The sequence below is a fragment of the Sciurus vulgaris genome (assembly GCF_902686455.1).
Source record: "Sciurus vulgaris genome assembly, chromosome: 12".
NCBI classification, from domain to species: Eukaryota; Metazoa; Chordata; class Mammalia; order Rodentia; family Sciuridae; genus Sciurus; species Sciurus vulgaris.
This window is the reverse complement of record NC_136473.1, coordinates 107,902,822-107,926,597: the sequence shown is the minus strand read 5'-3', so window position 1 is coordinate 107,926,597 and position 23,776 is coordinate 107,902,822. Positions and strand designations below refer to the sequence as shown.

The following is a 23,776-nucleotide window of genomic DNA, read 5'->3' as shown; positions in this document are numbered from 1 at the left end:
GGGTGACAGTTTTTTATAATAACTTTTGAATTATTTTTAAAAGTGCTGGATGCAGTCCATATTACTCCTTTAGATTATTAAACATTTGAAGATATATTGGAATGAAAGCAGGTATAGGGTTGGCAGATAATGAAAAAGAAAAAAGATTCAGTTCATAACTTATTTTTGAGAATTGTTTTTTTCATTTTTGGGGGGTTCATGATATGTAAATTGTTCTTTCACTTTTCTCAATTTGGGTAGAGAAATGAGTTGATATTGTAACTAATATTCTTATCCTTAATGAAAAGAGGAGAAACTTGTCTTCTGGTAGAAACATTTATGTGTATCCTAAACTCTCTTTAGTGGTTTATATGTAACTGGGAAGAAACAAAATGCTATGTATTTGATATTTAATTGTTTACATCTGTTAGATTGTTCTTTAGTGCTGGTTGTGTGTTGCTTGTTTTGCTTTTCAAGATAATATTTTAAAGAATTTCAAAAAGTAAAATTACAATTGTCACAAGGGAATTGGAAGTTGTTTTGAGTGTTTGTAGTGTAAGAATGTTAATCCTATGGGATGTGCTTCTTAAAGACTTTTTTTTTTGAAAGGAGGTTTTGTTTTCTTTTAGGACTTGCCTTCCTTCTTTTCTCCTTCCTTCCTCCCTTCCCTTCCATTTACTGACAATTGAACCCAGGGCCTCCCACATTCTAGGCAAGTACTCTACCACTGAACTACATATACCTCCAGTCCCAGGACTTTATTTTTATAATGACTTGATAATTAAAATGATTTCCTATTTTATATAAAAGTGACACCCAGCTTTGTTAGAAAATGTTTTAAAGCATTAACATGGCTCATTGGTCCAAAGCTAACTTTTGTATTGTTATACAGTATTTGAAATTTATTGGGAGAAAATATATAAAGTGCTTAGAATGAAGCCTTGCTTAAGCAAAATGCTGTTTTATAAGGTCTTATTCATTCACTTTGGGTATTTTGGTAGTTTGTTGTAGAAGTAGGATGGCCTAGGTGTCAGAATTTAGAAATATGAATCCATAAATGTGTATATTATTAAATGAACTCAGACCTTTTTTATACAACATTCTGAAAGATTTAATTAGGATGTTAGGGAATGATACAAACAGCTGAATTGTATGGTAGGTATTTAAAGAAAGGAAAAATTAGGGCTGGACTTGTTTTTTAAGAGAAATGATATGGTTCATAAACTCTGCTTCTGTGAGAGCAAGTGCTTTGTAAGCTAAAATACGATGTACTGGTGCTGCTATTATGAATAACGGGTATTTGTGTGTGCACACATGCCTGCATGGGCAGATGGCCCTTAATGTCAATGAGAAAGAAAGGTCTGAATGAGAGATAAGTACTTGATCTGCATGGGAGTGGTAGTAAACAGACAAGCCTAAGGAGAAAGTAAGAGATGTATTTTGGACATTATGATGGATTCTGTAAGGTAATTCATAGAGCTGGGTGATCAAGATCCAGCAAGAGAAGTAGTGTTTTGACCTCATTGTGCAGGTGTATTTCAGAGGAGACTTCATAGGAATGATGTTTAAAAGCAGTTGGCATAATTTAAATTTGTTGTAACATGGACTTAACAGTAGGAATGAGGAAGGTGCATCAAGCAGAGATTTTAAGGAAGTAAATGATCTTGAATGTGGTGTACTTGATAGTAGCATTGGGCTAGAATTCAAAAGAACTGGGTTTTAGTTTGTCTCTAACCGGCTCTTATTCAGCATGTGCTGACATTCAGTTCAGTGTCAAGGGATTTTTACTGAAACTTCTGTGTGTCGCATCCTGTGCAGGATTCTGGTTGACAAAAGAAAGTGAAGCTGCTTTTTTGGAGTATACTGTAGTTGAGATACTAAATCCTAGGATCTAAAATCAGGAATTTGTGAAATAAGTTTAAAGAAGGAAGAAAAGCCTGTGTGTTTCTGACTTGTGTAACTAGAAGAATTTAGGTTGAGTTAAAAAAGAATTGGAAGAGTTGGCACAAAGGATTTGATACGGGAAGGTCTGTTAATTGGAGGTGAGGCATCATATAGACATTTACAAATCCTGGCCTGTGTCAGATAGGATTTGGGTTGGAGTTGTGTTAATAGAGGATGTCATTTTGAAATAGAATGTTTGACTTCCGAGACAGAACATTGAACTTCTGCAGATAATTGAAATAAAGTGCCAAGCGAAATAAAGCCCTGAAGGGAAGGCGGAAACTGAAAACTCAGATGGAAGGATTTTTTAGGAGGTCATTTAAATGTCATCAGTATAGAAATATCAATATAGAAACGTTAACTAAAGCCGAAGAGCTTGAAAACTGAGTAAAATAATCTTGTGTTCCGAAAAGGGAAGTTACTGATTGAGAGTGAAAATAAAAGATATTTGGAGAGCTGGTAGGCATGAGTTCTCACATATTTGTGTGGCAGTCAGGAGAGAGAAAGGATACTGGAATTTAAAAAAGGTGACTACAGTAGCCTCGTAGTTGTGTACTTCTTTATAGGATCACAAGATTTGTCTTAATAACACCCAACTTTAATTATGTCATTCCTTTGAGAAACATGTTTCAAAGACTCCCTTTTTCCTAAAGAATGAGAATGTAAACCCTGATGTTAAAGGCCTGCAGTCTGTATTTTCCACTTTTCCTTTTACAGATTTCCTGTGTTAGCCTGGTTAACCTATTAACCTGGTACTAATTTATTGGGGACTGTCTTTGTAGTTTTGAATTGAAAATTAACATAGCAAAAAAGTGTTTTGACTTGAGTTTTATGGAATAAATACACCTTGCATAATTTATTAAAATATAACATTTCAAGAAAATTTAGTCTGTGATTATTTCTAGCAGCTTTGGGGACAAATTGTATTGGCCAAAATTTTAATGATAGGGTAAGTTATAAAAACTGAGCATACTACATTGTTCAGTAAGTGCTTCTGCATCTTATGTTATTGAAATTATAGGCCAATTTAGTGATCAGTTCTCTCATTGAATTTGATACATAGAATATTTATTTATTTATTTTAAAATATTTTTAGTTGTGAATGGACACGATACCTTTATTTTATTCACTTATTTTTATGTGGTGGTGAGGATCAAACCCAGTGCCTCACACATGCTAGGCAAGCGCTCTACCATTGAGCTACAACCCCAGCCCAACATAGAATATTTAAACTAAGAGAATCCAAGACCAAGCCAAGTATGTCTTTGGAGGCTGAGGCAGAAGGATCCTAAGTTCAAAGCCAGCCTCAGCAACTCAGTGAGACCCTGTCTCAGAATAGAATATGAAAGAGAACTGAGGATGTGGCTCAGTGGTTGAGTGCCCCTGTGTTCAGTCCCTGGTACCAAAAAAATAAATAAAAATAAAAATCCAAGACCAGTCCCACATCAGAGTGAATATTAAGGAGTGAAATTCAAAGGTTTGATTAGAAGCAAGTATTAGAAGAGCTGTTTTTTAAGCTAAGCTGTACGTTCCATGTGATTTAACTCTATAGATTGCTGAGGCAGTGTAATAGAATAAAAGATAAAAGGAGAAAGAGACCCATAGTACTCTTACCTAGCTAGTGGCAGGTAGATAAGCAGAAGAGAAATAACTTTAAAAGAGTCCCTAAACTGCCAGGCATGGTGGCCCATGCTGGTAATCCCAGTGACTTGGGCGGCTGAGGCAAGAGAATCATAAGTTCAAGGCAGTCTTGGCCACTTAGCAAGACCCGGTCTCAAAATAAAAATTAAAAAGGGCTGGAAATACAGCTCAGTGGCAGAGCACCACCCCTAGGTTCAATCCTCGGTGCCAGGAGGGTGAGGCAGGAAAGTCATAGACTGTTACTGGGTTAAGAATATCTTCTTTTAAAAAAATCACGATTGAAAGAAAAAGCATGTTTATTAAGCAAAGGTACCAGAGGCCCAGTCATCTCTTGGTCTTGCTTTATTATCGATTTTTGACCAAAGTGGCTTCCATATTTTTCACCTGTTTCTCATAGGTCTCTCCGTATCTGTAGAATTACTGTGATTTTTTCAAGTTTGTAAGCAGTAATGTTCAAAAAACTGTAATTTTCTTTACACACACTTCCCTAATTGAATGGCTGACACTATGTTTCTGTACAGGGATTAGATCTGGATTTATGCTTAAGCAATTCTTCATTGCCCAGTTTAGTTCCTTTCCCATGAAGTCTTCTCTGATTACTGGGCTTTTCCTTTTCTAAGCTGTTAACAGAAGTTGTTCGAATCCATAGTCCAAAAACAGTGGATTACTGCTGAGAACAGGGCAGAAAATTCACTGCCTTAAAGATGCTCAGTCTTGTGTGAGAGACAAAAAGTTAATTTCGGTTCACAGTATGTAGTAAGTACTCAGATAAAGTTGAATAGCTGTGAAAATTTGAAGGGGGTGGGGTACCAAACCCCAACTTGTTGAAATCAGAAATGTCTCCTCATCCTTCACCAGTACCTGCCTTCAAAGAAAAGAAAAACGATAAGGATTTAATCAAGTTTTGAAGGGTGGAGACTGGAACAGGGGCAGAACATTCTTAGAAGAGGGAACAGCATGAACCAGAGATTTGGAAGCATAAGACGGTGGGGTTTGTGTTCAAGATGCAGCTACCAGTGGTTCTGCATCATTGATTCATTCAGTAAGGACACAGAGGGACAGGAAATACAAAGCCCCTAACATGGTTGCAGAAGTTTAGAGAGTTTTAAATATCACATGGAGAGAAGCTTCAATTTTGTCATGTAGATCATGGAGTGTATAAAAGTTCTGAAGCAGGGGAATGACAGTCTGGTTATTCAGTTAGACTTTTGGCAGTGGTGTGAAGAATTGATTTGAAGAGGTACAAGATAGGAATTAGAGAAGAAGTGAGGATTTGAGTTTAGGTGGTCATAATGAAGTTTGAGAAATTGATTAAATTTGAAATGAGTTGAAGGAAAAGGAGTAGTCAGAGATGTTTTTCAGGTTTCTAATTTGAAAACTGAATGAATAGCATGTGTTGGAGAGATTTGGAAAAAACGAGATTATTTGTTCAATTTTGGATTTGGTTGTCTTTGAGATTTTTGACGTGTCTTGAAACATGAAGAAAGAAATCCAACCTTTAAATGAAATTTATTCATTCTCTACATGAATATAGGCTTTCATCAAAGGGTTTGAAGAAATGGATTGTTCTAGAGAAGATAATAAGGGCTAAAGACAAAAGTTTTGATAGCCATCAGCTAAGAACTGTGAGAGCTGGATCCCTCGTATAGATTATAAAGACAAGACTTGGAACAGAACTCAGGAACCTTAGAATTTAAATAGTGAACAGAAGCAGCAGATCAAGAGAGAGCTATGAGAAGTAAAGGTATATTATTTGACATGCCAAAGAAAGACGTGATTTCAAGTGGAAGCAGTAGTCAGAGGTGCCACATGCAGCTGGGAAATAAAAAAAGGTAAATTTTTGCCTTACCATATACATTTCTTTATTATGATGAGGGCAGAAATCAGATTTCAGCAGGTTAAGCACTAAGTAGAAAATGAAGAAGTTGAGACTACAAGTATATACTGCTCTGAAATTTGGTAAATGATAGAAGGGGTCATGGCTGAAAACAACAAACACTGGAGTGCATATTCTGTGCCAGGCTAAGCAGAGCACTTGCATTTATTTAATTTCCTCACAGTAACTCCATTTTACATCATCTATATTGCAGCATATTGACATTATAACTTCTTAAAGATCATATAACTAGATCAAGACCATATAAATAATAAGAGGGGGACTCAAAAATGAAACTTGAGTCTTTTGACTCTGAAGTCCATACCCCTAGCCACAATACTATGCAGCCTTCATATTTATCCCTTCCACTGTCAAAGTCATAAAGCACTACTTCATGATTTTTGTACATCACCACTCTTCCTTTGTGAGATAGTTCTTGTAATTTTGTATTACACTGTAACTGGCCTTTACTAATATCATCAATTCTTGAGTGAATGGATTAGTGTTGTTTTCCTCGCTTTTATCTGTTGAAAAATTATTAAACTTGGATTAGAGCAATACGGAAAGATAGAGATCTAAGTGTGCAGTCAAAGATTGGGTGATTTTGGGCAAGTTACTTCTGAGCTTTAGTTTCTTTATTTGTAAAAGTGGACCATGGTGCCTTCTGTGTGGGTTCCCTTTTTTGCTGTTTTCTGTTAACCACTCTTATCTTCCTATCTTAAATCTTACTCTTCTATTCTCATCTTAGCCTTTTAGACTTGGTTATATATGGTGAGTGTTCTTCTAGTCACCTTCCATGCATTTATTCAGATGTATGTTTTCTTTGAAAATATGTTTTATGTTTTCAGTTTTACACAAATTTATAGTAGTCATCCCTTGTCTGTGGCAGTAAGTTCCAAGACTTCAGTAGAAGCCTAAAACTTCTGATACTGCTGAACCCTATAATTTAATGCTTTTTTCATCTTAACTAAGAACTTTTACTACATTATGGCTGTAATATTTGCAGTTTGACATGCAACAGCATAAGTAGCAAAAATTTCTTTCTGCTTCACAGTTTCATGGTTAGAAGATTTGTTCTTAACTATAGATGTTAGCAAATGCAAGTTAGTTTTTTTCTTTCCATTGGAGAACTTTCACTTCTTCACTTAAAGGCAGCACTTCACAGCTTCTCTTTGGCACTTGGGGCCATTGTTAAGTAAAACGAGTTATTTGAACAGGAGCCCTGAGCTCCTACCACATTGAAACCAATGACTCTTAGGGCGGTAGGGCTGAAGGAGTATATATTGTGCATACTCTGGACATGGAGTGATTCTTATCTGTCCAGAACAGAGAAGAGACAGTATTTGATTTCATCATGCTACCCAGAATGATGAACAACTTAAAATTTATGAATTGTTTATTTCTGGAATTTTTCATTTAATATTTTCAGACAATGGTTGACCTTGGGTAACTGAAGTTGTGGAAAGCAGAATGGTGCTTAAGGAGAGACTACTGCTGTTACTGTTAATTTCATCTTTTTTCCTTTCTTCCACTTACATTTTTTTTCTTTTAGTTTCTGAAATAATTATGTGATTATCAAAGTTAATTCTAAGCAGTCAGTGAACTGTCATATGCCTTCAGAAAGGCCTGATATCATTCATCCGTCCATTCATTTAGAAGGTATTTGCCGAGGCAGGTAGGCTGCCTCAAAGGAAAGTCTTTTTGCCAATTTTCAGTTGGAAATACTATGTTCCAGCTGTCTGTCTTGCTATCCTGTTATGATTGTCTAATTAGAATGGTTGTAATCTTAATTATCTGGCAAGGGTTGTATCACATGCCTTTGTTGTTGCTGTTGTTGTTGTTGTTCTCTTGTTCTGGAACCATTTTTTTTTTTTCATATAATATTTAGACCAGTAGGATGCTGCATATATTTTGATAGTTATATTTGATATCAACTTTGGTTTCCTATATCTTTAAATTAAGATAATGTGCATACAGTATAATGCTCTTTTCTTCACCAGAAGGTTGATCCATTTTGAAAATGCAGAGGAGTATAACCTACACTCCAAGATGTAGAACATCTTATCACCAAAGTATGTTCTCTTATGTCCCTTTTCTAACAAATTTGAAGGCAGCCAGTGATCTGATTTCTGTCACCATCGATTAATTTTGCCAGTTCTGGAACTACATCTAAATGAAATATGGTCTTTCCTCATGTGTTTGACAACTTCTGTTTATTGTAATGTTTCTGAGAATTTATTCTCATTTCCTTTGTCATTAGTTTCTTTTTATTACCAAACAGTGGTACATTCTAGAAATATACTGCAGTTTGTTTATATACTGCCTGCTCTCGTTTTTGGCTATTAGACTACAAATGTTTTGTGGACAGTTTTCATTTCTCTTGAGAAGTACCTTAAAGTGGAATTGCAGCTGCTGAGATGGATATCATATGGTTTTGGATATAATGACCTGAGAAAGACACATTACTTATGGAAGGACTCTGGCCCAAAGTAGATAACCTTAATCTAGTCATGGTGAAACATCCATCTGCATATTAGAACCATACTATTTAAGAAGAAAAGGGACTGTATCTTTGAAAAATGTGAGGATCACATAAAATAAGCACAAACTGTTCCAACTTAAAGGATGTTGAAGAGACACAAAAATCCAGGGTATGATCCTAAACTCAGTTCTGCACTGGAGGAAAGAGGATTCTGTAAAGAACATGATTGGGTTAATTGACAAAATCACAATAGAAAAGGTATAGTAAAATATTGTGACATTCTGACATTTACTAAAGTTGATAACAAATTGTAAGTGGTGTGTTTGATTTGTTAAGCTTTTTGTCACTGTGGCCAAAATACCTGACAAGAACAGCTTAGAGGAAGTTTATTTAGGTCTCATGGTTTTAAAAATTCAGTCCATGGTTGACCGGTCTCATTTCTCAGGGTCTAAGATGAAGCAGAAAATCATGGTGGAGGAGCAAGGGGAAGGAAAACATGCTTAGCTCCTAGTGGCCCGGAAGGAAGGAGAGGGGAGCGGGAGGGAGAAGAGAAAGAGCCAATTCCGTGTACAGGGTACTATTCTAACTACCCAGCTGAATTAAATTCTTTAGTGTATTTCTGTTCATGCCAAGACCAAAACCCAATATTCAGCAAAGATAATCAATTGATCTAGTAATAAAGTACAAATAGATAAAAATCATCCAAAAGGAAATTTTAAATGAACTGTTTGTTCAATGTTGTAGAAGTTTTAGGAAGGTAAAATCTGAGTATCAGAGACTTTTTACAATAATTTTATGTGGGTGAGAGGATGAGTGAATACTTCAAGGATAGTTTTGAAGTTAAACTTAATTTCAAAGTATATCAAACAATGGAATATTATTCAGTGCTAAATAGAAATGAGCTGTGTAGCCATGAAAAGACATGGAGGAAATGTAAACGCCTATTGCTAAGTGAAAGAATACAATTTGAGAATACTACACATATATGATTGTAACTCTTTAACAGTCTGGAAAAGGTAAAACTATGGAGACAGTAAAAAGATCAAGGTTGGAGCACAGAGGACTTTTAGGGCAGGTAAACTATTATGTGTGATATGGTAAATATATATCATTATCCATTCTTCAAAGTCATAGGAATGTACGCTAAGAGAGAACCCTGATCTAAACTATAGACACCTGGTGATGATGATGTATCCATGTATGTTCATCACTTGTAGCAGATAGACTACTCTGGTAGGGAATACTGATCATGGGGAAGGGATGATGATGTATCCATGTATGTTCATCACTTGTAGCAGATAGACTACTCTGGTAGGGAATACTGATCATGGGGAAGGCCGCATCTGAAAAGTGTCTTTACCTTGTGTACAGTTTTGCTGTGAACCTAAAAGTGCTGCAGAAAATAGTCTATTTTAACTCAAAGTAGTCTACTTAAGTTGATAATTCTCACTGTACTGTGTTCTCAGGAAAAAGTATCACCTGAGTTTTCTCTTCTCTTAACATCCAAAATGTTTTTCTTCTCAATAACCATTACAATGGCTAATGTTTTGTGTTTACTATGTGCTGTCCACAGTTCTAAGCAATTTTAAGCTGTCTCAGCAAATCCTCAGAACAGTTCCATGAAGTAGATAATATTATTGCTAGGAAATAGACACATAGAAACGTTTGTTTAATGAAGTTCACTAAGAATATACAGATTGTTTAACTCTAGTCCTCATTCTTTTAATTGTCTTGCTAGGCCACCTAGTAAATTGTCATGATTGAATGTATTGTAACGTCAGAACTCTTGAGGTCTTTGCCTTATCTCTGTAATCATGATCCTGATGGAAAGCGACTTGTTTCAACCAAAAAGTGTGAAAGTTTGGTATCCTAAATGGTATTCAGATGTAATTTTTAAAATAAGACATTTTGTTACAGATATTCTATAAGTTAACACCTTTCTGTATGAATGGTGAATCCGTGCCACATTTATGAGGAAGAGTTGATAAAAAGTATAAATATCCTCTTAGCTCCCAGATTCTTTTTCTTTTTAAATTTATTTGCATGTGGGAGGGTATGGTGGGGAGCCGGGGGAGTAGTAGTGGTAGTGGTGGTGATAATGATGGGAGAGGGAAAAGGATGGTTGAATTTCCTTCCTGGTGTGTGCTACAGGACAGTTCCCCACAGAAAACTGTTATTTATTTTATATTCCGCGTGGTATCATTGCAGGTTTCGATTTGTTTAGGGAGTGATACATTGGTTACAAATTGGTTCTCAAGGAATTTACTTTTTAAGTACAAGAAAGAATTTATATGCACAAATCAATTTAAGAATAGTAAGTCACATTGGAGTTGCCACTTATTTTGAATCAGAGGAAGATGTCAGGGGCTCACAGATTGTCATTATTTTGATATAATTTCTGGTGCTGAGTTGCTCACAGATCTGGAAAGGAACTCATTTCATTAGGCTTAGGATTTTCATACTGCTATTTTAGAAAGTTGATTAAATATCATGGAATCTGGCCTGTTTATTGTGGACTTGATGCAACAAAGTGCCATTAAGTCATTATACTGTAATCTTCTGGTTCTTAACCAGGAAGTGCATATCTGATTCCCTCAGGTGGACTTTTTAAAAGTAAGGAGCCCATTGATAGAGATTCATTCTTGATTGGGAGTGTTGGAGTGTGTTAGAGATATTTCATTTTACTTTTTTGAAGTTCTTTATTGTTATTAGTTGGTGAAAGATTTTTTTCTCTTTTGGGCTTTTTCTTAGGTGGAATGTTAGGATTCTCTTATAGATACCACTCAGGAGCCTAATCGATACCCTTGAGGACAATCTTATATAGCTTTAAATCTTCTGTGGAGATTTTTTTTTTAAACCTACTAAACAAATGAACAAAAACAAGCCACCCCCCCAAAAACAAACAAACAAACAAACCCACAGTGGTACTTGCTTTGATTAACATCTATCCTTAAATAGAAATTGGACAAAAATTTGATAAATATCAAGTTATTTTTCTCAGGGAAAATTGCTAAGTAGCCCTTTCCAGTGGGGATACCTCTTAAATACCTGGAGTAATGGCAATAATTAAATGTTTATTTCTAAAAACTCAGATTTTGCTTTTGAACTACATGTATAGTACTCCCTTCTTATACATAGGGGATATGGTCCAAAACTCTCCAGTGGATGCCTGAAACTGGATAGTTTTGAATAGAATAATTGTAACAGCATACTATGATAAAAGTTATGTAAATGTGATTTCTTTCAAAATATCTTACTGTACTTTCACCTGTTTGCTTAAAGGAAGCTTACAGCTTTTCTTGGGCATGTCCAGATTGTTGGCATCATTACTCTTGCATTTTGGGGCCATTATTAAATAAGATAAGCGTTCTTTGAACACAAGCACTGAATTCCCGTCACAGTGGATCTGATTGACTCAGAAGACTACTAAGTGACTGATGGGCAGGTAGAGTATATAGATGAGTACTATAGATGGAGGGATAATTCACATTCTGGGTGGACACACTGATATCAACTTATGCTACTCAGAATGTTGTGTAATTTAAAACTCATGAACTATTTCTGGAATTTTCCATTTGATATTTCTGGACTGCAGTTGACTGTGGGTAACATACTGCCAAAAGTGAAACAACAGATGAGGACTACTGTATTTTAAAATGATACTATGTGTACAAATCTTGTGTCCTATTAATATTGTAAATATTATAGTATAAAAATTTCAGTAAAAATTTAAAATTTTATTTCCCTTACCACACATTCACCAAGTTTTTTCCCTGGATGTAGGCAAGGTGGTACTTTAAAAAAAAAGATTCTTCCAGAGAAACTTATGTACATAACAAATGTACACATGGTAGCATTTCACTATATTCATGTGTGGCTTACTCTTTCCCTTTGTTATTTTTAGTTTTAATTTGTTCATAGTTTAAAAAGTTGTAGTTCTAAAAGTAAAAGGTCTGGTTCCGAGCCCTCTACATTTCTCTCTCATCTCAGTACCACATGCTGTAATTATTATTGTTTCTTGTAGGTTCTAGTTCCCTCATATTAGAATCTTCTTGACTATATCTGGTTTGCTTTTTATAACATTTCCCTTTTTATATCTTCAGTCTATGGTTTTTCATATTTTCCTTATATATTACCATTTTGAATTGTGTGACATTGACATTTTTTCTGAGTAAAACAACTTTCAAGTATTGGCAATTTCAAACAGTTTTTTGTAGTAGAAGATTTCTTGCTGTTTGTATCTTGATATTTTATTGTTCCTGTTGTAAATGGAGACTTATTACACTTTATAATTGATGGTAATGTTTGTACTGAGAGTTTGTTAGTGTATTAATTCTGTACATTTAGAACTTCCTTAAGTATGAGATTGTTTTGAATTTTCCACTTCTATAAACTCATTATCTGCAACTAATGCAGATAAACTCATTATTCGTAATTTATAATAATTTTACCCTATACCTTTCCATTTTACATCCTTTTTATTCTTGTACTATGTAATACTAGTGATGATGAATATTCTTGTCTTGTTTCAGAGCTGTATAGGTGTATTTTTAGGTTTCTTCACTAAATATTATATTGACTTTTAGGATTATGTATTATGCATATTTCCCATCTTAAATATATATTTATTATTGATTTAAAGACTTGATGGATATACAAGAGTGGATTTATCACAAGACATTTTTTATCACAAGACATTTTCCTTGATATACATGGCAAACTAAATAAACAGATTTTATTATATCAAACCAGTTTTGAATATCAGAGCTAAACTACTTGATCCAGCAGTGGTATACTCCTTCTTTGGTATATTCCCAGAGACTTTTTAATTGTTTTCTTTAGAAGTTTTGCATTTTATTTCATAGGTACTGTTAACGTGTAGTATTCTGTGTGCACTATTAAATTTCGATACACTGTTCTCTATGTAAAAATAATTTATAAGCCTTCCTTCTATGATTTGAAACAGTTTAGATAACTTTTAGAGTTATGCGTTCTTAAATATCTGGCAGAATTTAGAATATTATTGGCATCTGGTACTTTCTGAGTAGGTTAATTCTTTGATAACTCTCTGTTCCTTCCTTGATAGGATGATAATTTTCAGATATTGCTTCTGTAAAGTCTTCTTTTGTACCTTCATAGGATTCGTGGCATGTTACTTGGGATGTTGATAATACTATTCGTATTTTTCCTAGGGCATTAAATATCATTTCATCTTTAAATTGTTGAGTTCTTAAGGGTGTTGGGATAGGAACCTGTTTATTGCCTTAAATTTTACCCTACATAGGGACTATTGTTGACTTTATGTGGACTTTAATTTTTCCTTTTCTCTCTCTCTCTCTCTCTTTTTTTTTTGTTGTTGTTGTTGTTGATGTTGCTTTTGTTGAATGTTTTTCCAGGCTTCCCAGCTGGCATGTATGTTGTAAAGAGAGTTCTTCAGCTTCAGCGTCGTCATATTACTCTCAGGATGACAATTGTGCACTAGAAAATGAAGATGTACAATTCCAGAAAAAGGTACCTTAAGTAAAGTTGACATTATAATTTGTGTGTTCAGCTAAGACTGCCTCCAAACATTTTAAATTACGGTAGCTCAGAAATATTTATGTATACTTGTTGCTTGTATTTGGAATTTCATAAACATCCTTGGTCCTGTAGTAAGGAGAAAAAATAGTGCATGTTCAGAGAACTGAAAACTAGTGTTCTCTCTTTACTGCCCTAAATACTACTAAAAGGTTTTCTAAAGACACCCCAATCTTATAAATGAAAAACTGTCAGAAATAAATATAACAAGACAATTTGAAGTTGGTAACTTTGTAGTTTCTTTTCTGTAGTTAGGGGTACAGTGAATAGATAGAATAAAAAAAAATCCTTATGGTCTTATTGTTTCATTAAATGATAAAAGATGAATATTGACTATTTGACTTTTGCCTCCAACTTCAGTGTATTTATTTTAAACTTATACTGACTACAGAATATTCATGTTTACATATCATTCTTTTTCCCGAAGGAACTACAGTTGACTATTTCAGGTTTTTTTCTGTTATACAGATACATCTTTATATGTGCACAAAGCTAGTATTTTTATTTTCATTAAAGTGTCATGTAAATGTTCTGCAAATTGACTTGCATCCTCTTTCACATGTCACCTTTTCATGTTAACATGTTCTTCTGAATGACTGCATTTTCATTCTGTCACACAGGTAGACCATACTCTATTAATCATTTCCTTACTGATGGGTTTCTGCATTGTTGCCCAGCTATGTGTGCATGTGTGCACTCATGCACAGTGCTTGTGTCTTTCAACACACAGATTTGCAGTTACATTTACATGCCTAGGGCCTTTTTTGGCATGATATTTGAAACAATTAAGTTTTTGAATTATGTAGAATGTATTTCTGGATGAACATTTAAAATTTTGAAGACTTTCTAAGTACTTCTCAAAAGAAACTATAATTTTACTCTTTTTCCCACAGTCTTATCAGACTTAAGACTGATTTCTTCTATGATGGGATATTTATAGACAAAATATCATAAAAATGAATTTAATCACAGCACTGAGAGGGGGGGAAACATACTCTTACAGCAAACATTTGGATATTTGTGCCAAATTGACTCAGATAATCAGAGGTGAGTATGAGCTTTACCTTTATGAAATTTATACTGCAGAGAATACATTTAAAGACATAAAGGTATTGGAAGTCCTAACTTGAATGTGAGTAAAAAGAGAGACAAAAAGCTATAGGTGCATACATTTGTCAGGTATTTATTGAAGTGTTACTATGTGCCTAACCGCACTGGGTGGTAGGACTAAAGTGCTTATCAAGCAATCAAGTGAGGGTCTTCAACTCATGTATTGTACATTTTAAGTGTATTGGGGAGAAGGGGGATACAGGAATGTACACAGCAGTGTCAAATGCATACAAGGCAGTTCTTTTGGTTTTAGCATATAGAAAGGGATGGTCTTTGATATGCATTAGGGACTGTTGAATGAAGCAATCTTATCAGTCTGTTTTTCTTTGTTGTGTGATAGGATGAAAGAGAGGGACCTACAAATGCAGAATTATTGGGAAAATTGGGTTCAAATTTACCCATTCCTCCAGAAGAAAATAAATTCAAAGATGACTATATTGTGGATGTACAAGTAAGCCATGTTGCTTTGATTTTTAATAATATGCCTATTCAGAAGATAATGTACCTCTGGTCACCATATTTATAGTGTTATTTTTTTTAATTTCGAAGTACTGTGTAATGAAACTTAATGTTACTTAACTGCTAATAATACTGCTTTTGAGAAAATGAAGTTTACAGATTTAGTAAATGTGACTAGTCTTTTTGAAGTAGAAGTTTGAGTATAATTCCTCATTTCTTCTTAGGTTCCATATTTGTTCATTATAATATGTCTATAATGTCTTTTCAGATTTTCATATCAGATTTTTTTTTCCTAAACTGCTTCATTTACTACAAAAGAAAGTAATTGTGTATAGAACATAGTATTTTGACACCCACGTTTTCATTTATGTGGAATATGAACAAAATGTTTTAGATTGTGTTTTTCTCATTTTATCTCATGAGTAATCCATTCTAGTCCATTCAAACTTTATGAAAGATATTAAAAGCTGGAGTGAACACACTGTAGGCCTATCAGAATTTTGAGGCAGCTGGAAATTACTTAGTATCAGTAATGGTTGTAGGAACCAGGGCTGTTTCATCTGAAGGCGGAAGGACTGAGGAAAAACTCTCGTATTTAAAAAAGAAATACTTTCAGCTCAGAATGTGGGAAAATTCCTTTTTGTTAATATAACCAGGGCTCTTAAAATTTACTGGGTTATATAAAGGAGATAAGTGAGTTTCAATTTATTGGATTTTGGAAGACATTGACAAAGGTTTGTGAAAAGGAGTAAGAGAAGAAGTGTTACTTGTAGCCCTTCTAATTGTATGACTGTCCTCAACAGTCTTGCCATTATTGGTTTTCTGGAGTCTTTATCATGATGTGCTCTTGCCCAAGTACTTTGAAATCTTCTGTACCTGTTCTATTTAGGTACAATAGTTGTTACCCACATGTGACTTTTGTGCACTTGAAATGTAACTAGTTCATATTGAGATTTACTGAAGCTTAAAAAATACACATTGAATTTTGAAGGCTTAGGTTGGAAAAAAAGAATGTGAAATATCTCATTTTTTAAAATACTGAATGCATGTTGAAATGATAATGTTTGATATTAATGTAATAGTCCTTTTCTCAACTGTAAATAGCAAAACCATTTGTATTCTTTTGAATTTTTCCTTGTAATTACCCAAATGATTATACTTTATATTCTCCTGACTCTGTGTCTTGTGTTTTCCTCCTGTACTTTCCTTTTCTTAAAGACCAATATCTTCTAATCCTTTTTAGTTCATAGTTTTCTTTTCCTTGAATTGAGTATGCATTCCTCATTTGTTAATCACTTATCGACATTTGAAGCAAACTGTGCTAGATACTTTAATGCTAGATGCTGGGAATGTGAATATCAAGAGAGTATAGTCCTTACACAGGCATTTACGGTGTAGTTGAAGAAGAGGGAGAATAAATAATGGCACTTGAGATCTTGCAGATACTGTGGTAAAGACTCTACAGGAAACAGTGGTGATATGGAGCAAAGGAAAGGCTAATTCTTTTTAGGGTGGGGGTAGGAGAAGAAGTGCGTAGAGTTGGTTCAAATATGATCAGGTGGTGGGTATATTTCAGATTTTGTTTTGGACTGGTGGTTGACCTAAGGCATTTAGGACTGTGAAGGAACAGCAAGAATCATTTGTTGCTTTGTAGTGTTATTTGTATAGTCACATTGTTGTTTATTGATAAGACACTAGTTATTAAACTGCTTGGAGACAAGAACTTTTGTTTTAATGTTTTGGTATGTTTAAAATGATTTTTAGTTGTTGCTAGCATTCATTAATTACAGTTAAGAGGAAATATTTGTAGGTCCTAATGGAAATTGGAAGTAGGAACAGAGAAAGAGATAAGCTCTTTATACTCGTTTATGAAATGCCATGAAAATGTGTGGTGTTGAACCGTATTTTTAATATAAACTCTATTCCATAGTGTCGTAATAGTGGTAAGAATTATTTCTATAAAAGTACTTTTTTTAGTGAACACCTTCATGGTTATTTTTTTGCTTTTTGTTTCTGTACACTCTTAGTCCAGCCAAAAGAGATAATTTATTAATCTCACATTTAATGAACTGGCTTTTTAAATAGCATACAGAGTCAGGAAAGTTAAACCCACCTGTGGTTGAGACACTCCCTGCAGTTGATTTACATGAAGATACTTCCAGTTCAGTTGGGAACAGTGAAGACGCTGAAAATATTTCCAGCTCATCTACCTCAGAAATCACTCCAGTCTCAAAGCTTGAGTAAGTCATTGTAAAGAAGAAAAGAAAAATCTCCTTAGTTAATTTGGAAAGGTCATTTAATAGGATATGGCAACTTGATACTCCAGTTTGAAGTTTAGACTGTTTAGCAGAATGAATTTTTAATACCTGTGTTTTGTGTTTGACTATAACTATTTATAATGAATTTGTTTATTTGGTTGCTTAATGCAGTGAAGTAGATTAGATTCCAGCCATGAAACCTCCATGTAGTGTAGGCAAAGTGAGGTTATACTTAGGAAACACAGTGCTTATTAAATACTCAGAATATTTAAGCATAAGTGATCCTTAATTTAAACATCAGTTATATATTATATTCCTTCTAACTCCTTCCAGCAGTACTCCAAAGAACAATACACAATGCCCTTCTTTTTATACTACATTAAGCATTTTCTTTATCAAATCAATTGGTATTGAGGAATGTCTGAAACATAGTAAGAATAAACTTTTCAGATAATATTATGATCATCATCATCACTACTATTTTTTGTTGCAGGCACTTTAAAAATACCTGTCTTCTGACTGGGTGCAGTGGTGCTTGGGAGGCTGAGGCAGGAGGATCAAGAGTTTAAAGCCAGTAACTTAGTGAGGCACTTAGCAACTCAGCAAGACTCTGCCTCCACATTAAATACAAAAAGGGCTGGGGATGTGGCTCAGTGGTTGAGTGCCCCTGGGTTCAGTCCCTAGTACAAAAAAAAAAACCACCTGTCTTCCTCAGGAATGCAAGGGACAGGCCCAGGGAGTTGTACACAGAGAGATGTTACAGTTATTGTTTAGTGACTTTCCCCAGTAAGGCACAAGGGAACAGAAAACATGTTGAGAAATAGAACATTTACATATATTCTCAAATTAAGAAATTTAAATTCTTAATTCAGAAACAACTTTAGGCTAGATAGCGTGTGCCTGAATAGTGCATCCTCTTTTTCTGATGTATTGGGCATGACTCTAGTGAAATGGAGGTGGAGCAGGAGAAATATTAGGGTATATATTTTTAAAGTGAAATTCTAAAAATGCCTTAGAACTCTAGTGAACTATCTTGAGATAATAGATGATTTTGATAGTGTAGGCTAATGTTAGTAGAATTAATACAGGAAATATTAGTAGAAAATACATACTGAACAGGCAAATTTAACTTGAAAGAGAAAACATTTAGAGTAAATAATTTTAAAAATATTTTTGTTTGATGGCTGGAACTGGGAATTGAACTCAGGGGCACTTGACCACTAAGCCACATCCCCAGCCCATTTTGTGTTTTATTTAGAAGCAGGGTCTCACTGAGTTGCTTAATGCCTCACTTTTGCTGAGGCTGGGCTTTGAACTCACCATCCTCTGCTTTAACCTCCAAGCCCTGCTGGCATTACAGGTGTGAAAGTCTTATTTTTTATAACACCAAATACTAACCTGTAATGTTTTGCTTTAAAATTTGGTAACTAGTTTTTTAAGTTGGGAACATTTATTAGTAGTTGATGTTACATGACTTAAATCAATTCTTGGAAACATTCTGCAGAACTGTAAAGTTCTTTTTTCACATTAGATTATGTTTTGGGGTTCACTTGTAGCTTTTTTAACTTACTTTAGTTAGGTTCATTAAATTACTAAATTGTCCTGGTTGGTTGTTCTTATAGTGAAATAGACAAAGCTGGTACTAACCCTATAGCCAAGGCAAGTGAAACTGAACAGTCTGAAACCGACTGTGAAGTTGGTGAGGCCCTGGATGCAGATGCAACAGCGGAACAGCCTTCCTTTGTCAGCCCACCTGAAAGGTAGGCATGAACATTTGTTTCCCTTTGTGTGACTGTAATGATGACAGTGCTATGTCTGAAGGACTTTCGGTGCGTTTGTTTTTACTTTATTTTATGACTGAAAAGAGGTGATATCTTGTGTCTTTCTGGGTTGAATGCAGTAATTATAGCAATTTTGATTGTTTAAAATTGGTTATCCAGATATATATATATTTTTTTGTTTGTTTGTTTCAAATAGCCTTGTTGGCCAACACATAGAAAATGTGTCATCTTCACATGGCAAAGGAAAAATAACAAAATCGGAATTTGAATCAAAAGTTTCACCAAAAGAACAGGGTAGCGATGATCCAAAATCTCCATTAAGTGCTTCAGATAATTTAAAAAATGAGGTTGGTATATAACTTTCACTATCTCTTACTTTATTACAAAGTGTATTCTTGTTATTAGCCACTCTTGTAGTAATTTGCTAACCATAATTTGTTTCAAAATTAGGGAGATCAAGTAGTTAATGACAGTTGTGGAGCGGAACAGGAACTGTGCTCCCCTGAGAGCAAGTGGTTCATTCATGTTGTACTTCCAGTATAGTTGTTGTTTGTTTTGTTTTGTTTTGTTTTGTTTTTGCAGTTCTGGGAATTGAACCTAGGGGCACTAAACTACCAAACTACCAAACTATATCCCCAACCCTTCTTTTTTTTTTTTTTTTTTTTTTAAAGAAAGAGTTTTGCTAAGTTGCTCAGGCTGGCCTCAAACTTGGAATCCTCCTGTCCCAGCCTCCTGCATAGCTAAGATTGTAGGCTTGTGCCACCATGCCTGGCTCCAGTACAGTATTTATACATTAAGTTATTCTGTGTGTGGACTCTGGTTATGTATAATTAAATGATTTTTCTGCCACCATCAACTCTTTGTTGCCATGTACATAAAGACCTTATTTAACCAGTTTCTCAGAGAGCTATTATAAGTTATAACTATTGAATTTAAGAATCTTCAGCCAGGCGTGGTGGCATATACCTGTAATCCCAACCACTCAGGAGGCTGAGGCAGGAGGATTGCAAGATCCAGATCAGTTTCAACAACTTAGCAACTTGCCCTAAGAAATTTATCGAGATCCTGTCTCACAAATAAGAAAGGTTAGGGATGTGGCTCAGTGATAAAGCACCCCCAGGGTTCAATCCCTGGAACCAAAAAAAATTGAGAATCTTCAGAATGGTCAGTTAACACAATAACAAAAGGTTAAACAAACTATATTCTTCAACTAGAATTATTTTCAAGAGACATATTACTTTTTGTTATTTATATGCAAAATACAGTTAGACCAACTACGTTTCAGAATACTCTTCTTAGAATAAGAGGGTTTATAACAGTGGAGCCAGTTTTCTTTTTCCTTCTGAGATCTCCATGACTTCATGTACAGGCCAGTATAACATTTCTTGAAGAAGTGTAAAGATGAAGATCTCTTCATAAAAGAGAAGATTTCTTCATAAACTTAAAACAAATGCAGTTAAAGAGCAATTCAAACTGTTGCACACCCCATGTTTTTAATTTCAGGCATTCTTTTTTCCACCTTTTCATAAATTTTCAGTGAATTTGCATTTACAACTTACTATACTTCACCTGAAGACTTCCAGGTGTAAGACTGCTAATAAACACATTAAGCATAATCTTAGGAATATAAAAAGGATTGAATAACAAACAGCTATAATATCCATTGTTCAGTTTAAAAAAAAAAAAAAAAAGTCACAAATCATATGCCCTTTCCAGTTAAAATCCTTCTAGTCTGATGGAACCACTATCTTGAATTTGTTGGATTTTTGAAATTTTATTTTAGAGCTTTCTAATCAGCCATAAACGTACATATTATTTTTTGGCATATTTTGAAATAATATAGAACATCATTCTTGCCCTAAGTAGCATTTTATTTAACTCGATTTTTGAGATTCAATCTTTTATTGATTTGTGCACATTCTTAGGAGTTGGCAGTGACCCTTTATTGGCCGAATGTGTTGCACATACTTCTCTCAGTCTGTGGCTTATTGTTTTCATGTAATTTATGGTCTTAAGATGTTTTAAATTCTTAAATTTTTGATCGAGTCAAATGTGTCAGCTTTTAAAAAATGCATTCTGCATCATGTGAAATATTTTTACCAACCTGAATCAAAAGGATGTTTTTCTCTACTTTTAAATTGTGAAATCTTTTTTTTTTAATTTAGATTTTTGTCTTAAAATTTTTGAATAGAAGGTGCTTGTTACAAATTTTGTAGAAACTATATACTACATCTGAACGTAGCTTCCTTTAATGAGTGTTTTAGCTTGGATTTTAAGATATATGCACACAGGTATAAATTTATTTCTACAGTTTGTGTGTAATTGCTCAGGATATATTACAGTTTTTATAAAAGAAAAAACCTATGCTTATATCACTAACATGTGAAGGAATACATCTTATGGTACTTAGAAATAATTACAGTTCTCTCAAGAGAAATTCAGCTTTTAAATAAACGCAAACTTTTCTATTGGGGTATTCAATATAAAGTTAGGCCTGTGACAGAAACATTTGTTTTTTCTTTGTATTTATTAATCTAGTCTTTGAAGGTTGAAGTCTGTTTATTTTGTGGTATTTCTTATAGAGTTCTGATTATACAAAACCAGGAGAAACTGACCCTACATCTGTAGCAAATCCCAAAGATCCAGAAGATATACCAACATTTGATGAATGGAAGAAGAAAGTTATGGAAGTAGAAAAAGAAAAAAGTAAGGAATAACTGAAATTCTTTTGTTTAAATATGCTTTTTTCTTTTTAATTGGCAAAATAAAACATTTTTGAAAACATTTTAAAGGAGAAATTTACAAAATTGCTGCTACCATGTCATTTCCCTGCATACAACTATGAACAGTTTTAATCTTAATTAAAATCCATTCTTGTAAATTATTAACTGAGGATCAGATAAGGAACAGTGATTTTCATCTCAATTTTCAAGAGAAAAATCGAGACATAGGAAGTTCAGAGTGAGAAAACTTTAAACCATGTATGCAAAGTATTACTTTTACCTTTTTTCCCCTTGCTTTTGTAGATTAAATCTCAGTTAAAAATTGTTACATCCTCAGTAGAATAAAATATATATGCCAGAAGCTTTATTCTGATGGACATACTTCATTTTCTTTTTCTTTTTTTAAAATATTTTTATTAGTCATTGATGAACCTATAACGTATTTATTTGTATGTGGTTCTGAGAATTCAACCCAGTGCCTCATACATGCTAGGCAAGTGCTGTGTCACTGATGCACAATCCCAGCACATTTTCTGAGTTACATTATTTAGAGATAAATCAAGTAACACTCAGATTTTTGTAGTTAATTTGTTTACTGATGTTATTTTATAGCTATTGGGGTATTTTAAAGCTATTTTGAATTTCTTAAGGATTTTAAAAATATTCTTTTAAGCATTAAAACCTGTCCTCTAGAAGACAGTCTATTTCTTTTGAGATCATTGTATTGGCTGGGGGTGTTTTCATTCATAATCATCATATATATGTTTCTAATAAGGTTTGTCCATAGGTCAGTCATTGCATCCATCTTCCAATGGAGGGCCACATGCCACCAAAAAAGTCCAGAAAAATCGAAATAATTATGCCTCAGTAGAATGTGGTGCCAAAATTTTGGCAGCTAATCCAGAAGCCAAGGTACTTAAGTATAAATTTTCTTTTTTATAAATATAAAAGACTACTCACTTTATTAATAAAATAATAGGCATTAGTATTAGTATGCTGGGGACTACATTTTAGTGAGAGCTCTTTCCCTGATTCACTCATAAATGCAGGATTATGCCTTCTCTGAATTATTAGTTGTATTTTAACTTTATGAAATTTTAACTATGAAATTTTAAAAGAAAATAACTAATTTATTTTTCCTTTGTAGTAATAGACATTGAATTTTAAATGGTTTGTTATAAAGATAATGCTATGGCCTTAACTAGTAAATTTTAGTCACTTTTATGCTTTTCCTTCCCAAATGTGTGTTTCAGTCTTAGGTATATTGTGAGATCTAAAACTGTACAAACACCAGAACACTTTAGAGTTGAAATATTTTTTTGAAATGATTTTTCCTTCAGTAATATATTCCCTTTCCCTATTTTGAAATAGAGCACATCTGCTATTCTCATAGAAAATATGGACCTTTATATGTTGAATCCTTGCAGCACTAAAATTTGGTAAGGAATACAAAATTTTTGAAAGTACCTTCTATATATGTTAATCTTTTTTATCAAGGTTAAATCGACTTATAATCTTACTTTAATAAATATTTATGATTAGTGTTGATACTGTCAAAATTGAGGACAAAATGCCTTTCCTTTTAAGGAGGTGGGAAAAAAAGCAAACAGTGACAGATTTGGTTAAACAGTTATGAACTGGTATAAAATGTATTGCTGAAAGGGTATTAGAAGATGTGTAGCTGCAAGGGGGCTAGCTTCTTGGAAGAGGAAGGATTCATAGAAAATGGCAGATGAAAGAGTCACAGTGCTTTAAAAGAAGCATATTTCTTCTGAGTGACTACATAGAAGCAAAATATTATCTTCAGGATTTGAGAAGTGTCTCCTAAAATTAAATATATATATATACACACACATCATTCATTCATTCATCTTAGTAGATCAGAATTATGGTGGTTATTTTCCTCAAGTAGGAAAAGGAGCCAAAATCAGAAAGTCAAGGGTTGT

The 23,776-nt window shown here is 34.0% G+C and overlaps 1 protein-coding gene across 5 annotated transcripts in view; it reads left to right on the top strand.

Annotated features, from left to right (window-relative positions):
* The window catches only part of SUCO (SUN domain containing ossification factor), a 65,570-nt gene that overhangs the window by 5,336 nt on the left and 36,458 nt on the right, over positions 1 to 23,776 (top strand). For 3 of the 5 annotated variants that reach the window (XR_013758114.1, XM_079106380.1, XM_079106378.1), the window contains exons 2-9: positions 13,319 to 13,433; positions 14,950 to 15,060; positions 17,154 to 17,308; positions 18,949 to 19,086; positions 19,304 to 19,454; positions 21,690 to 21,813; positions 22,606 to 22,742; positions 23,202 to 23,269. Coding sequence is in view for 4 of the 5 variants with exons in the window: in XM_079106380.1 (XP_078962506.1) it covers positions 13,319 to 13,433; positions 14,950 to 15,060; positions 17,154 to 17,308; positions 18,949 to 19,086; positions 19,304 to 19,454; positions 21,690 to 21,813; positions 22,606 to 22,742; positions 23,202 to 23,269 (999 nt within the window). In the remaining variant the exon portion in view is untranslated. The remainder of the gene's footprint in view (positions 1 to 13,318; positions 13,434 to 14,949; positions 15,061 to 17,153; positions 17,309 to 18,948; positions 19,087 to 19,303; positions 19,455 to 21,689; positions 21,814 to 22,605; positions 22,743 to 23,201; positions 23,270 to 23,776) is intronic. The other 2 variants (XM_079106379.1, XM_079106377.1) reach the window with 1 other exon arrangement.